The 16324-nt window shown below is 57.3% G+C and overlaps 2 protein-coding genes across 2 annotated transcripts; one reads left to right on the forward strand and one right to left on the reverse strand.

The window, feature by feature from the left end:
* Positions 1-57: 57 nt before the first annotated feature.
* TAO3 (Cell morphogenesis protein PAG1) lies at positions 58-8642 on the reverse strand. The gene is made up of 3 exons (XM_047981042.1): positions 8289-8642; positions 7383-8086; positions 58-7322 (listed from the first exon to the last, which is right to left on the reverse strand). The coding sequence occupies exons 1-3, from the start codon at positions 8290-8292 to the stop codon at positions 390-392; spliced, it is 7641 nt and encodes a 2546-aa protein (XP_047837000.1). The 5' UTR covers positions 8293-8642; the 3' UTR covers positions 58-389.
* A 2393-nt stretch (positions 8643-11035) lies between these two features.
* Positions 11036-14458, forward strand: JDV02_000259 (NADPH--hemoprotein reductase). The gene is made up of 3 exons (XM_047981043.1): positions 11036-13452; positions 13510-13788; positions 13851-14458. The coding sequence occupies exons 1-3, from the start codon at positions 11671-11673 to the stop codon at positions 13866-13868; spliced, it is 2079 nt and encodes a 692-aa protein (XP_047837001.1). The 5' UTR covers positions 11036-11670; the 3' UTR covers positions 13869-14458.
* The last annotated feature ends 1866 nt before the right edge of the window (positions 14459-16324 follow it).

Raw genomic sequence — 16324 nt, forward strand, 5'->3', positions numbered from 1 at the left:
TATGTTATCACGGGCCAAATCGGCGGAGTTTGACGGAGCAGGTGAACGAGTTAGTCTCACTAATTGGAACTTTCTTTCTTACTTGAGTTTCGCAGAGAATGCTAATCGCAGTGTCTTTAAAAAAAAAAGTTTGTAAACGCGCTTTATTTCATGCAGGTACGCCATGCGCCCCCTAATATCTTCTTGCCAGCTCTCGTGAAATGTTTTTTGGCTCCGTAAGACAAGGCCCTTATAGAAGACCATGTATCGTTGGACATTGCTCTGCCGCGCCAAGGTGCAGAGTCGTAGATCGTCAAAGTCGGCAACATAGTGGCCACTTCCGCCCCGCTCCCAATATACATACACATCAACCTCATTAAACTAGTGCCTCCGTCGTGCTCTCCGAATCTTCAAAGTACATCTCCTGGCCCAGACATCTTGGGCTGAAACATGTTGCTCGGTATCTTTGGTGTCGCCGGCGTGGGCGACCTCTCACCCCGCCCGTCATCGCGCGACTTGCTCAGGAAGCGTCGCGTCCCGGGTCTGGACACCTGCTTGGGGCCCTTGATCATGTTCTCGAGGAAGAACGAGCCGTCCGCATTGCGCGCGTTTGGCCTCTCGTCGTCGGCATCCGAGAAGCCTCCAGACATGTACTCGTCGTCCGAATGCGGCTCGCCCGCCGCCAAGTGCGGCTGATACGAGGCCGGCGCCGAGGGCGATGTGATGGACCTCGAGTGCAGGCCAGGCCGCGTCGGCATCGCCGCCGTGAACGCGCCCGGGTTCATGGTGTTGGAGGCGACGTCCCGGGGCATGACGATGGGACGGTCCGCGAACCCGTTCTGCAGCGACGTGTTGTTTGACGCCTCATGGAGGATCGGCAGGATCTGCTCGTCATACAGCTCCGTCCCGGACTCAAACGACTCTGGCGTGTACTCAGTGATGGTCCGCGATGATCTGCCGTCGTCGTCGGTATGTGGGCTCGACGGGTCGTCAAAGAAGTCGTCCAGGCTGTCCAGCTTGGTCACCACGTCTCCCCCGCCCAGGTCGACACGCCCGTCGTCCGACAGCATCGTGTCCGACCTATCCATGGCCCCAAAGTAGCCGTAAGGGAAGTCGTCGTTGTGAAACTCCACCTCCGCCGTAGGCGTAGCCTCGACGGATGAGCCCTCGGTGCTCTGGCACATGTAAAACGCAGCATGGATATTTGCTCGCGTCGCCTCCGTCTTCTTCGCAGGAACGGGAATGGCCCAGCCCGATGCCTCTGGGATGCCAAACAGGCTCTGCGTGCGCTCATACTCTTTTCGCACCGCCTTTGACGTCGATCTCGTCATGCTCATTCGCAAATGGTGCTTGTCCATATGGCTGCCAGACATGGTCATGATGTTATCCAGGACTTCCAAGGCGCCCATACAGAACTCAGTCTGCAGGAGCCGGAGAAGTGGCGAAATGAGATCGGATCCGTGGCCGGCAAGCTCTGGGTTTCGCATATCGACCTGTGGGATGGCGACGCAGAGAATGCGCATGGTCTGAACCTTGACCCATGACAGTGAGTTGGTAAGCAAGCCGATTAGGAAGGTGACCATCTTGAACTCCAGTCGTGGCAAGTAGTACTCCTTGATGGCAAGGAAAAGTTGGCTCAGGAACTCCTGACTGTCTTGGTACTTCCCAGAGACAAAGTCGTCTAGGACAATCCCAAGTCCCTCCAAGCCCTGCTTGTCTATCTCCGCAAGCAGGATCCTCCCAGTCTTCATCACCTCGTCGCTCGGCGTCCCACGCTCCATCTCGTTCAGGAATCGAGGAAAGTTTGCCAACAAGGAGTAGAAGAGCCGGTTGTCGTCGCCGATGAGGTTATCGGCTGGCAACTTGACGAGTTTGTCTAGGGTGTCAAGGGTCGGCTGCCAGCACAGCGACGATCTGAGGCCCTTGCAAAGAAGAGGCTGAACACCGTCAAAGGTGCCTTCCCATCTGTCGGGCTGCCCGTCTGCAATCAACCTACGCACGTTTGACGACCGGAAATCGAGCTTTCGTATAAGCTCGTTGAGCATCTCAACAGCCTCGAGGAATTCGCGCTCGTTGATGGACTCCAAACACGCGCACGTTGTCCAGAACAGTTGCGGAAACGTCAGCAGCTTATCCGAGTCCAGCTTGACGATGAGTGTCTTGAGCGTCGTCAGGATCTCCATGGAAAATGACTGGATCTCTGCATCCTCATCCGCAATCGTGTTGGATAGTCTGGCCAGCATATCGCCAAGCATGTACTGGTCCAGAGACGTAAGGACGCAGCGAAAGATTTGAAACGACCTGCAAGCCAAGTGGCGCACAGGACACGACGTCGCCCACGTCAGGGACAGGCGGCCCCATTGCTCCTTGATACCGGGAAACGCCATCTCAAACGTCTTTACTACCTCAGAGGTGAGGTACTCCATGCTGGGAGGAACCTTGTTGTCCTGCTCATCTACCTTTCCGTTGCTATCCTCGTAGCCCCAAACCACAGAGCGGTCATGGCGTCGAATGAGATCGACTAGGTCCTCTATAGATTCTTTTGCCACGGCTTGCGGCTGGTCATCCATTCGTGAGATGACTAGCTCATGGATGAGGTGCACGAGCATCTCCCGCGCCTGCTCCTCTACCAATGGCGTGTAGTGGTCCCACAAGACTGTGACGACTTGGAGTAGAAGCGGTACGTTTTCTGCCGTCAGATGAACCGGGGACACCATCAAATCCACAAGCAGGATGAGGGATAGTTGACCTAGGGAGAATCCAGCTTGTTTTGTCCCAATTGGGAGGGCCTCGCTCAAATTGGCGCAGTACGGAAGACTGTTTATATCCGAGGGGGGCGGAATGACCTCTCGCTTCTCGTTGGGCACCATTGCTTTGGGGGTGATCTGCATGAGCAGAAACTCGACGACCTTGATGCCAGGCGTGCTGTTCGTCGTAGACAAGAAGACTACAATTTGCTTGGCATACTCGACAAAATTTTGCTCACGCCGCTCTAGACAGAGTTGAATGATGAAGTCAAGGACCAGTCGAACATTGCCTGGGTACGGGCCAGTTGCGAGTGCTTGCCAAAGTGCCTGAACCTCATTGTGCAGCGCCCCGCTTGACCTGATAGTGAGCTCAAGCAGATTGGCGAGTAGAACGTATGACTGTGCTGTAGGGCCGCCATTGGGATCAAGCTTGAGCTCGATGGTCTGAATCCAGGGGAGAATGACAGCAATGACATTTCGCTGCGCCGCTGGTTGAAGATCCTTGAAGTAGTACGTGAACTCCGAAAAGACGTGGAATGCAAGCTCCCCGTGCTGTTTGGCAAGGCGCTTAGAAATCTCGAATTGGGCCAGCTTGTAAACAGCTTGCGTTTTGTCCGAGATGCTGATGTCAAAGTCTTGAATCTTGGAATTGCGCTGTTGGCGCGCTTCCAATGCTCGGAGGACCGTAGACGATTTTGAACGGATCTCGCTCTGGTCGTTGCCAAGTGTATAGAGGCAAAGCCCCAAGGCCTTCCAGAAGGGGCAGGGGTAGGAGCTGTATTCTTGAACCACCTCCACCGCGACGGCAAAGTAGCTTTCGAGGACCTTGGGCACATCAGCTAGATAGCAACGTGCCATGCAGTGCTCAAGCAGATATGGGTACTCTTGGTTGTGGACGACCAAGTTCTTCAACGCTCGTCGCCCGATGACGTTCATCCTGTCGCTGCCCGAGTTGAAGATGGCCTCTATCCAAGCAAGCATTCGCCGAATGTCAAATTGAAGCGTCACGCCGCTCTCCGTGGTTACGCTGATGGGTCCACCACAGAGGGCAGCCATGGCGCTCAGTGCCGCGGTTCTCAAATTGCGTTTCTCAATCTCCATGGCAGCTGTGACTGTTCCGCGTTCGCCCACCGACTGCTGATCGATGAGAGACTGCCGCATCGAGTCTTCCCTAGCACGTATCTGATTCTGGTTCGGGGAGAATCCGCACCAATCTTCCATGAGAGAAAAGGCAGACTTTCGAGACTCAAACGTCATCCAACGAGACGGGTCCTTTGTGCGGTTGATGCCCTCGAATAGCGCCTCCTTGAGACCGCAGTAGTGCCGCCGCAGCTTCTGAAACTCCCAATCCATTTGTACTTCTCCGTCCATGAGAAAAAGCTTTAGGTCTTTGGCGTACGACGTGAGGGTGGTTAGGAAGAATTCGGATTGGTACACTTGCGGCTCCTTCAAGAAATGCGACGTGAGCTTGAACACGTGTGTAATCTCGGTGCGTAGCAGGTCCATCTTGCGATTCCGTCGAGGTGCGCTGTTGGTTCGCTGATGAATCCTAGCACGGGCGTCGTCGTTGCATCGAGACGCTTGGCCTTGAAGCTCTTCAAGCAAGGTGCGGTAGATGTGCAGGTTGATCGAGCCCATTGCAACGACGACCGCGTCGCGCACAGAGGCAGACGAGGAGGAGAGAAGGGGGATGAGGTACTTGAACAGAGTTCTGGCCGTCACAATCTTGTCGGTAGATCCAGGCTTGGATGTCTTTCGTGCGTGCTGGGCGTCTTTGGACGGAGTTGGTGTCTGATTCCCGGGGTCCGCCAGTGTCGTACAGGCGAAAATCAGATATATTTTCCATTGCTCAATCAGGACCTCAGGCTGCGTGGTTGTAGATCTCGCTGGCGCCCGACCGGCACTTTGGTCACCAGCGTAGTAGAGTCCTCGTGTGGGCTCAGACAGGACCACAATTGGTTTATACAACTGCAGAATACGGTTGCAGATCAGGTCTCGACAGATGGCGACGGCGAATGGGCACTTGTCGAAGGCAATTCGGATCAGATTGGGGAAAATCTTGTACCACAGAGTAGTGTCGTAGGTCAGGTCGCTGGTACAAAGCTCCACGACCACGCCCTTGCTGTTACTTGTCTGCAACCCTCGTTGAAGCCGGCTCCGTTCTGCTACCGAGAGGTGATCGTCGTTGAAATCCATGACTTGGTTTGAGTCGTTCTCGAGAATGTTGATGAGCCTGAGCGTCTGCTTTTCCTCGGAACCTTCTTTCCCAAGAGCCTTGTCGAACTCAATGATGAGCCGTAGAACGGTAACAGCATAGAAGCGAACTCGTCGCGATTGTGAGCAGAGGAAGAATAGACCGTGTGCTTCTGCCTGGTCCACCTCGGCCCAGATGCTTGACAAGTCCAACTTCTGGGCCCTCTTGTCAGATGCTGTCGAGTCCGGCTGGGTGGCAGCGGCATCACGAGTCTTCTGCTTGATCTCCTCGATCCAGATCTGGAGTAGCTCGACGTAAAGACGCAGCGTGCTTTCGATGTGACCTGGCCCCAGCATGCCGCCATCGGACATGGTAGAGTAGCGGTCGTCGAAATTGAATATGAAGCGCGCAAAGCCCATTGTTACTTGCTGTGCGTGCGCATGTCTCGCGATGGCCTTTAATGAGTTTGCAGAGGATTCTGCTATGTTGGACTGAACGTGCGCTGTGCCGGTGCACAAGAGATTGATGAGGGAGTTGAAAGGTATGTCCACGGATAAACATCGAGGGAGCGCCTGTACAGCGACGTGCAGCAACTCGTAAAAAGCCTGCTTCTGGTCCGAAGCGTTCTGATGTTCATCGCGCCTCGAGAAGTTGAAGGATTCTGTAATAGGGGTCTTTGGGCCTGGACTGTTGAACTTCTCGTCCAGAGCAGCTTGTCCGCCAAAGGTGTTGTCGCAGACAATGGTGATTTTTCCGAGGATTTGGCAGAACTGCAAGTAAAAGTCGCGCACGCCGTCGCTCAAGACGTGTGTCAAGACAGGTCGGGATATGTGCTCCTCCTTGGATGCAGGGAAAGGGCTCACAAGAGGGCCATTCCGAGGCGATGCCAGCACCGGCGATGTTGGAAGTCTTTCGGCCGGCGCTTGATGGTCGTAACACTGGGGGAAAGGGGGTTGACCTTGTTCTCCCTTCTCCAAGTCTGACATGATGCTTAAGAACGCTCGAATGCCGACGACGATTCGGTCAGGCTCCAGCTGTTCCACCCGGAGTTCCTTATTCGTCACAAACAGTTCAGCATTGATGAGGGGGAAAATGACGGTTCTGAAGCAGTATTCGGGATATTTAAACCCGATGATACGGATGATCTGTATGAGGGGGTCGGTAATGGTCGGATCAAAAGACAGCAGCCCACGTTTCGGAGCCGGCAATACGAGCTTCATCACGTCATCAAGCTTCCTGATGGACGTCTGGAAGCTGTCGTTGGTTCGATACAGATACGTCCATACTAGTCGGGAGATGACCTGTAGACACATTTGCTTCGAAAATCGGTCCTTGATCTTGGTCTGCAATGATAAGACGAGCTGCAGCCACTGGGAGCCAAAGCTGTCGGGTGACGAGACGCACAGCATTGTCGCCGTGAGCGGGAAGGCCACTGCCCAGTGTCGCGGCTTGATGAACATTTGTGCCAGACGCGGCCCAATGGCGGAGAGAACTTCGGACCATTTCGGATGCATAAGGTGGCTGTTACTAGCCTTTGCGGCGATGGGCAACAGGAGGGTATCAATGATCTGGCAAAAGGCAGTCTTGACCCTGGGGCCGTGCGACCTGTTAAACAGCCGACCCAAGGAGACAAGAAAGTCACAAGACTCCTCCCAGGCACTCTCGGGGGATATCTTGACTCGCAAGTGCTTCATGCCGCCGAGGACGAGATCGACCTTGCCTTCCGCATCGCGGGCGGCAGATGACGTCGGGCTCTTCACCACGCGCTCTTGGAGCGAGGCGTCCAGATCTTCGATGAAGCGTCTCGTAACTCCGGCAAAGTTGATGTCGCTCATGTGTCCCAAGAGCTGCGCAAAGAGGTTCCAGTTTGCCAATTTGAGCGGTGAGAACGCAAGCTGCTCCGAATCGGCTATCTTTAGTTGCCCAAAGATGATGCTTTCGAGCTTGTCCTCCATCTCTGGAGTAATAGAGGCTAGGTTACTCTGGCAAATGACTTCCAGAAGCACCCGGCATAAGATGTAGATGGAAACGGTAGATCGCCGCTCCTGCTGCGCCACGAATTCCTGCTTTGAGGTACCGTTGGCACCATTGAGCGGTCCCTCGCCGGGCATGCCTTGCACTGGCTCTGTATTCCTACGCAGAAGCGGTCCTCCGGGCTGCGTGCTTCGCATTTGCTGCAGCTGGCTCCGGGCCTCGTTTGCAGCGTCGCTCTTGCTCTTCCTCCAGAGCATCATCGAGTCGATCAAAGCCTTGGGCTTGGGGCTCGCGATATGGCCGAGTGCCACAATCAGCTGGTCAAAAGCCGGGTCAACACCGTGACCGCATATCCGATCAATCTGAGGTTCTGGGTCGAAGGGAACGGTGATGCACTCGTTGAGCTTCTCCTCAGCTTGGGCGATGAACTAGGAAAGTGTCAGCGTGATGTCATGTCGCGGCGCATGGTCGCAAATCGTGTCGCATACCGAGGTGAAGAGCACGTGAAGCGCATACTCGCCCACCGTCTTCTGCTCATCGCGGTGAGCGCGCGACGAGTGCGACTGGTGGCCGGGCTGGTCGCGACGCGACCTGGGCGCCATTGCGTCAAGCTTGCGCTGGCCCAAGCCCGGGGACGGGGAGGACATGTCGACGGCAGAGGCCGACCTCTCCATGGGGAATGCGTTGGACGTGGCCATGGGACCAGCCAGGGCTGTGGTAGGTCGAGGCGGATTCCCCGCCTCGGCGTCGACTCGGGCAGCAACGGACTGCATGTCTGGTCGCTCAAGCCCTGCACCAGCGGCAGCTATCATTTGGGGGCTGAGCGGACCGGCAGAGCTCGAAACACTGCCATTTCTCGAATGCTGGAAGCCGTGTACGATTGATGTCTGGCGGTGGTGGCCGTAGATGGCGGCCTTGGTGTGGTCAACGGGCCGCTCGATGACGCCTCCTACGGCAGCGGGCTGGCGCGACGAAGTTCGTGGCGAGGTCAGGGACGCGGGTAGCTTCTCGGCCGAAGATTCTCGCGAATGGGTCGGGAAGCGCGACGAGGTCGGGACGAAGGCGGCGTGAGGTCGGACGGTCTGATCCCACGCAGACGCATGCTCCGGCGTATCGTCGAGGCGGGACGCGGTGCGCGTCAGCGGCCGCAGGGCATCCGGAAGGGGATCCGGCGGCGGCGGTTGAGATGGGGCTGGGAGCGCGTCAGCGATCGGCGCCGTGCAATCAGGGCCAGGCAGCGTGTGTTAGAGAGCAGCTAGCACGAGGGCAGGCGTGGTGTTTGGAAGGGAGGGTATTGGGGGGTGGTCAGGCGACGGAACGACGGGCAACACAACAGGAGTTTCAAAACCGCCACCATGGGGTCTCTAGGGCATCCGGGAGTCCGTGACACTTACCCATCTCGAAACGGGCCGGCCCCAGTTCCCAACGGTCTAGCGCTGGGCATGCGCCCCTAGGAAAGTTGCATCGCAGCGGGCGAATGCAGGCTGGCAGTCAAGGGACGATGCGGGACGATATCCGGGAGTTGGAGGGCCGCCGCCAATGCGGCCGGCGACAAACGACGACGACGAACGACGACGATGATGTCGACGGGGTCGCGGGGAAGCGCAGCGGCTACACAATGCCTTGTCGCGTTTCTCTGCACGGGCACGATGACGCCGCGTCAATGCACTGGGGGATGAACGATGGGGTGTGGTGCATTGGGGGCTGGCTGGCTGGTCGGGCTGGGCAGCGAGCATCGATCGAGGGAGTGGGAGGGAGCTTCAGGTTCGGTTGGCCAAAGCTCAAGCCTGGGCGGGACTGCTGGTTCCTGGCAAAGGCCGCTGGGCCAAATTCGGCGAGCATCCAATGTTTTGCTGAGTCATCGCTCCCCGCCCCGCCGCCACGCACTCCATCCACGCGTGGTGGCCAGCGTCGCAAAAAGCAGAGAAAAAGGGAGAGATTTGCCCTCGATATCTTAGTACGTACGTAGCACCATCGTGGGTGTGGGGTGGGGACTGGAGAGGCGGGACGAACACGAGGAGCTGCCCTGGACAATCCTCTTGAAAGCGTTGCGCAGACGAAATCTGTTTCAACTGTTCGTACGACGCATTACTGCCTACCTGACAAAGTAATAACTTAGTAAAAGAGGCCGTCAAACCGTGCGGTGAGGTCCAAGCTCTGGGATCAACGGCTCAACGCTAGCCGTGCCTCCATTCACATGCCATCCTACCAGCGGAAAGAGATCGGCCATCTGCACCGTGTTCATCTACAAATTGCAACATCTACACTCGTAGATATCCCTGTATGGTAAGACGTGCGTCGAAGCCTGTGGCGTCAGGCTGTTCGCACGCACCCGTGTCACCAGATGGACGTCGCCGCTACCGCTCTCCAGAAATCTCCCTACGTGTCCCGCCCAATATTTATGGCTAAACATGGACCCAAAAGGCCTTGGCCAAGCCACAGAGTACTACAGCATGACGATTTGCGGGGAAAGGTTGCTTGCCGAATAGACAACCGACGGCCCGGCGTCTCAAGTCCCTCCGGGGCCCCGCGCAATCCTTCCCGGGGCTGCGACAAGCGGACCGGATCATGGCAGCCGCATCCACATCACGGCCGTGCGGAGAAGGCCTTGAGCCAAAGAAAAGTACATAAAACGTGATGGCACTGGAGATGCGACGAAGAGCGTAGTGGAGTGCTGCCTGCTGGGTGCCCAAGCGAGCCGCCTCGTCATATCAAGACCAGCGCAATCTACCTAGGTCGCAAGAGGCAGTTTTGCATCTGGGACAAGCGCCCATTACGTGGCAACTTACGTTGTGTACATACCTTGCTTCATACTACCTAATGCAGCCGTTGTGCTTCGCGACGAGTAGGTACATACGAATAGCTAGGTGATACAAACGAAATGCCCCGCCTAACGACACTCACGCGACCACCAGCGTCCCCCGGCTCGGAACTGGAAACGCCGTGGGGGAGTAGACAGACGGGCGAGTGCATCAGGCGATTCATCGAGCAAGCTCGCGGTGTCGGAACGCCCCGAGAATCGTGACCCGACGTCGTTGACGTTGTTGACGTCGAGGTCGCTGGAGGAAGCCTTGATGGCAGGGCGACGCGGAATCGGATTCGTATCCGTATCTCATCGGAGCCGCACCAAGAGGCCCGCGCTGGGTTCCGCAGCTAGTAGGCCCCGCAAGGAAGGCTCCGCATTGTCTTTTCACATGAAAGGCAGCGGGCGCCATGCGACGAGAGGCGTATAGCCTCGCGACCGTTTAACATGCCATCCGCCTGGGGGCAATTCAGATGCCCTACTGACAAGGGCGACGTGTCTTTTTCCATAACGCCCGAGTCCACTGTTTGACAATCTGAAATATACATGATTGGTATTCGTATTTCCGTCCTGTCTGGGGGCAGGCTGGGGGCCTTCGGGCTTGAGACCAGCGGCGCGGAGCCAACCTGTCGCGTCGCACGAGGAAGCAAAGTTTGATGCATGACAAGGTCACACCCAAAGCCGCAGCTCCCGACGCATGCGGGCGGAGGTGTGATGTTGGTGGTGTCTCTTTACAGCAATCGGACTCGCTGGAGGTGCATCGGAATTTCTTCAGGAGGACGGGCAGGGCAGAAAGATGAATGATGGAACTGATTGATGATGGACGGCACATCACAGCACAGCATTAGTACCTGGATGCCGGCCAACTCAACGTACATTATACAGTATACAGGTTCCTTTACTCATAGAAAGCCTCGTCAGCGGACCCCATCTGACGGCCGCCGGCCCCCGACGCAGTGAGCGGCCGGCCAAGACGGAGCTGGGCTAGCCGCTTTGGGACGGCCAGTCAGCCTCCGGCGCGCGCGCTCGGAGCCCTGCCCTGCCTACTACCACCTACACCTGCGGTAGGTCGGTACTTGGCAGACGGTACCGCAGTACCAATAGTGCCTTGTAGTGGAACATGTGCTGGGCGAGCTGGATGGGTGTGGTGGTGGCAGACGGCGCGCGTGGCCTGACGGATACTGCCTACTTGGTACAGCACTAACCTTACGGACCCCTGGACGGACACCGACACCGAAGGATCCATGGACTCGGAGCGCAGAACAGAACAGATTGCAACAGAAGCATCGTCCGCCGCTGCATGTGCGTGTCGCTTCTGCCATCTTCAGCTGTCCTTTCGTTCATTCATTCCTCCCTTCGTCCACCCATCCATCCAGCCGTTCCCCCCTCAGCACACAGAGTTGTGACGACAGGCGCCTCACACGCCCGGCTTGCTCAGATAACGGTCCCGAGCGGCTTTCATCTCCCCATCCAGTACCTCCTTTCCAGCGGGTCCAGTCCCTGTTGGACAGTGGAGTGCAAAAGCCTGGCAGGTACCTACTCGGCGGAACACCGGAGCGCCGCAGGGGACCCGGGGCAGAGAAAGTCCAGCGACCAGATTCGGCGCGCTAGTAACTGCCAACGTTGCGGCATCCCGCTCGCCCATCAGCCGCCGCCCGCCCGCCCCTCCACGTCGACGCCGAAATTTGTCCAAGCCCGCCGGCAACCGGCCCCAATAGCCCACTCCCGCTCCTCGCTCCCACCTCTTCTCTCCCCTATCCTCCTTTCTGTTCCTTCTGCACACTTCGCTCCCGGTCGCCGACCTCTTGCCCAGCGCGCCACCGAGTGCACGACGACAAGGACCCCGTCGACTGCGCATCTTGCCCGCAGACTCGTGGCCGACCGTCCGTTTCCTCCTGCTTCCTCCACGATCCCCCGTCTGCACCCGGACCTCCTCGCTCGCCAGCGCCGTCCGCCGCCGCCCCCCCGTCGCCATGGCTGAACTCGACACCCTCGACCTCGTCGTCCTCGCGGCGATCCTCCTCGGTACCCTGGCCTACTTCACCAAGGGCAAGTACTGGGGAGTCGTCAAGGACCCCTACGCGACCGCCTTTGCCAACGCCAATGGCGTCAAGGCCGGCCGCACGAGAAACATTGTCGAGAAGATGGACGAGTCTGGCAAGAACTGCGTCATCTTCTACGGCTCCCAGACCGGCACTGCTGAGGACTACGCCTCGCGTCTCGCCAAGGAGGGCAAGAGCCGCTTCGGTCTCGAAACCATGGTTGCCGACCTCGAGGAGTACGACTTCGACAACCTCGACACCATCTCGGGAGACAAAGTCGTCATGTTTGTCCTCGCCACGTACGGCGAAGGCGAGCCTACCGATAACGCCGTCGACTTTTACGAGTTCATCACCGCCGACGACGTCGCCCTGTCTGAGGGCAGCGACCCGGCCCTCGGCAATCTCAACTATGTCGCCTTCGGCCTCGGCAACAACACCTACGAGCACTACAATTCCATGGTCCGCAACGTCGACAAAGCCCTCCAGAAGCTCGGCGCCCACCGTATCGGCGAGGCAGGCGAGGGCGACGACGGCGCCGGCACCATGGAGGAAGACTTCCTGGCTTGGAAGGACCCCATGTGGGCTGCTCTGGCCGCCAAGATGGGCCTCGAGGAACGCGAGGCCGTCTATGAACCCATCTTTGGCATTGTCGACCGCGAGAACCTGACACGCGACTCTGTCGAGGTCTACCTCGGCGAACCCAACAAGATGCACCTCGAAGGCACCGCCAAAGGCCCCTTCAACGCCCACAACCCCTACATCGCGCCCATCGCCGAGTCGCGTGAGTTGTTCTCGGCCAAGGACCGCAATTGCATGCACATGGAGATTGATGTCAGCGGCTCCAACCTCACCTACCAAACTGGCGACCACATTGCCGTGTGGCCCACCAACCCCGGTGACGAGGTTGACCGCTTCCTGGATGTGATTGGCTTGACTGAGAAGCGCAACAATGTCATCAGCGTCAAGGCCCTCGAGCCCACCGCCAAGGTCCCGTTCCCGACGCCCACGACCTACGATGCCATTGTGCGCTATCATCTGGAGGTTTGCGCGCCCGTGTCTCGTCAGTTCGTTGCCACCCTGGCCGCCTTCTCGCCGAGCGATGAGATCAAGGCCGAGATGACCAGACTTGGCAATGACAAGGACTACTTCCACGACAAGACTGGCCCTCACTTCTACAACATTGCCCGCCTCCTCGCCACTGTCGGCAAGGGCCAGAAGTGGACCAACATTCCCTTTTCTGCCTTTATCGAGGGCCTCAACAAGCTCCAGCCGCGGTACTACTCCATCTCGTCGTCCTCCCTAGTCCAGCCAAAGAAGATTTCCATTACCGCCGTTGTCGAGTCGCAGATGATCCCGGGACGCAACGAGCCGTTCCGCGGCGTCGCGACGAACTATCTGTTTGCTTTGAAGCAAAAGCAGAACGGTGATCCGAACCCTGCGCCGTTCGGCCAGTCGTACGAGCTCAACGGGCCGCGCAACAAGTACGACGGCGTCCACGTCCCCGTTCACGTCCGTCACTCCAACTTCAAGCTCCCTTCGGACCCCGGCAAGCCCGTCATCATGATCGGTCCCGGCACCGGTGTCGCTCCGTTCCGCGGCTTTGTCCAAGAACGAGCCAAACAGGCCCGTGAGGGCGCCACTGTCGGGCGCACGCTTCTCTTCTTTGGCTGCCGCAAGAGTACTGAGGACTTCATGTATGAGCCTGAATGGGCGGTAAGTCATTCAAACCACCCGTAGCCCCCAACGGCTGGGTTTTAATACATTGCGCAGGAGTACAAGAAGGACCTCGGCGACAAGTTTGAAATGGTCACGGCCTTCTCCCGAGAAACCAACAAGAAGGTCTACGTCCAGCACCGACTCAAGGAGCGCGCCAAGGAGGTTAATGAGCTGCTTCAGCAGAAGGCCTTCTTCTACGTCTGCGGCGACGCCGCCAACATGGCTCGTGAAGTCAACGCCGTTCTTGCTCAAATTATCGCCGAAGGCCGGGGCGTGTCTGAGCAGAAGGGCGAGGAAGTTGTCAAGCATATGAGAGCGGCCAACCAGTATCAGGTACATTCCCATTCAGCGCTTCGTGCGTTTTCCAGATGCATACTGACCCGCCGGTTTTGCAGGAGGATGTTTGGTCCTAATGTCGCGCGAAGTAAATTGCCTTGACGATCCAGCATTCTTATGTATGCATGGCGCTCGATTGACTTACTGTGGCGACCTCGGCGTTTCTACTCGGGGCACAACCATTGCCGACCCGGTGTGCCCCCTTCATCGGCGTCGCGCTTGTCACGCCCGCCTACGTACCTTATATTACCTACCACGAGGGGCAAGCGCGGCCCCATACCCTGTGCGATCGGGATGGTCACGTGTTTTGTACGCGCACCCGAACACAACAAATATAGAACGGAATTTTCTACATCCCCATCTGGGCCCGGGGCCTGGTACGAGAGATGATGGTTTGGAAAGCGGAGCGGGGTGCGAGAGGGGACCTGGGGCAGCTGCGTCCAGGCGAGACGAATCGGGGTGGATTCATAAGGCATTTTTGGTGTAACTTGTGTTTAGGAGGGTGGTGGGCTTTTCTTTGTTGGAACGAGTAGTATGTGCAAAGGATAGAATTGAACAACTTGCAACAAAGACGTGTGGAATCCAATAACCTTCATTGCAATATTTTCTCGCCAAAAGCATGATGCGACTACGAAGCACCTGGCGGACGTAGCGTCTTATAACTTACCCGGTGGCGACGTGCTATAGGGTTAGGCGAAAAAAAAAAGAACGAAGTTTACAGTATAAATGAGCTAGCGTTAGCATGAATACTAACTGTACTTCGTACATACATACGAAATATATGACACAAAGCAAGTATATCAATCATACATATCCGCCTGCCTCGCATATACCCGTAAGAAGAAAGACGAAAAAGAAGCATAGAAAAAAAAAATAAACCAACAGGCGCTGCGACGTTCTGCTGTTTGTTCGCAGTGGTGCCAAAGTACATTAGTAGTAGCTTTACCTAGCACGTGCAATCATGAATCGTATGTAGGAGCTGCGTGTCCCGCACAGTCGCCGGACTGCGCTTCCATCACAGTCAGTCATGCTGGCCGGCCATCATCGTCATCATCGACATCATTATCATCATCATCACGGCCCCGCACCACGGCAGAGAGAGTCAGTGCACGTGCCCGCCCCGTCTCGTGCGTGGGTGTTGCGACGACCGCTCTCGTCCGTCCGTCCGTCCGCACGTATCGCCCGACCCCCCGGCCCTTGCATCCCGGGCGATCTCTGTGGGGTAATGAAGTTGACAGTCAACTCTGATCCCCCCTCCCACGCTCCAACCTGGAGGGACCCGGGGGGGGGGGGGGTCGTACAGCAGCTCATTATTACTACGTACTGCTTGCTGGAAACTTCCGACATCCAACGACATCATCGGACAGAACAGCACACATCATCTGCAGCGAGGCGTCTCTCACGCATAAACACCACACCTCATTTACCTGCAATCATCCTTCGTACATATGAACGCACCTTGTGAAATCGGGAGCAGCAGTAAATGCAAGAAAGAAAGAAAAGGGCGGGCGTGGCGTCTTGTCTCTTTCCCCTCCCAGCTTGTTCCAGACCTGGGGCAACAGCGTCGTTGCTTTTTTTTTCTCAACCGCGGCACTGGCAGGCAGGTTTAGGCCCCGGCCCATCATCTCCCTTGCGTATGATGCGGCCCGGGAGCGACGCTGCTTGGCTCCTCTGGCAGATCCCTTATTTTGCATTCCACTAGTGAGAAGCCCGGTCGACCGCGACCCGTCGGAGCGGTCGCACCGCCGAAGCCCACAGCAAGCGCTGTCAAAGACGCGTCTATTTGGGCCATCCAAGCCATCGATGTGAGTATGGCCGCTGCTACCCATGTCTGGAAACAGGCTTAGGGAATGGCACGGGTTTCAGAGACGCACGGAGGGGCACAAAGGCTGCTCTTGATCTGCTCTGATGCACAAAGGCCTGGAAGGCAGGGGAGCATGTCTTATGCAATGGAATGCTGTGCCCTGTTCCCATCGGTACTCGTCTAAGGCGGCGGCGGCACTCGCCCTGAGCCGTCTCAAAAGCAAGCCTTACTAACTTCGTGCTGGTCCGCGGTCGGATATCTCGGTGGCCAAAGGAAGATGGGCAGTACGTCAGGACCCTCGGTTGCCCCAGCTCGCTGATAGCCCATCCCTTGTTGTTTGCACCTGTGCCTCGTCGTGCCCTTCTTGCTGCCTTGAAGGCGGTTACCCGTTCCCGGACGACGCCGGCGATCCTGCTTCAAGCCTCCGCTGCGTGGGAAGTGATTGGGCGGGATGCATATGGCGCTGCTCCCGTGGTCCTGCGGGCGCCGTAGCCCCGGGAGGGGTTGCCCCTGGCCGTCACCCAGATGAATCATGGGTGGTAATGTCTGAGAGGCAGAAAAAGGAACCACGTAAAGCGACGGTAGTGGCGTACTGCGACACATCGAGAGTAACAACTTCCCATTTAGGCCGTGGGCATCCCTCGAGACTGGTGTCGTCTCCTCCCGCCTTTGTTCCTAGACCTTCTCCATTATCGTCGGACATTCCGCATGGCCGTGGTGTAGTCTTTG

This window comes from Purpureocillium takamizusanense, chromosome 1, assembly GCF_022605165.1.
Source record: "Purpureocillium takamizusanense chromosome 1, complete sequence".
Taxonomy (NCBI): Eukaryota; Fungi; Ascomycota; class Sordariomycetes; order Hypocreales; family Ophiocordycipitaceae; genus Purpureocillium; species Purpureocillium takamizusanense.

Excerpts from the sequence above, each read along its gene's own strand:
- TAO3 (XM_047981042.1), bottom strand. Across the intron at positions 7,323-7,382 it reads TTCACGTGCTCTTCACCTCG|TTCATCGCCCAAGCTGAGGA; the intron begins GTATGCGACACG and ends ACACTTTCCTAG.
- JDV02_000259 (XM_047981043.1), top strand. The coding sequence starts at position 11,671 with ATGGCTGAACTCGACACCCTCGACCTCGTCGTCCTCGCGGCGATCCTC. Across the intron at positions 13,453-13,509 it reads TGTATGAGCCTGAATGGGCG|GAGTACAAGAAGGACCTCGG; the intron begins GTAAGTCATTCA and ends TACATTGCGCAG.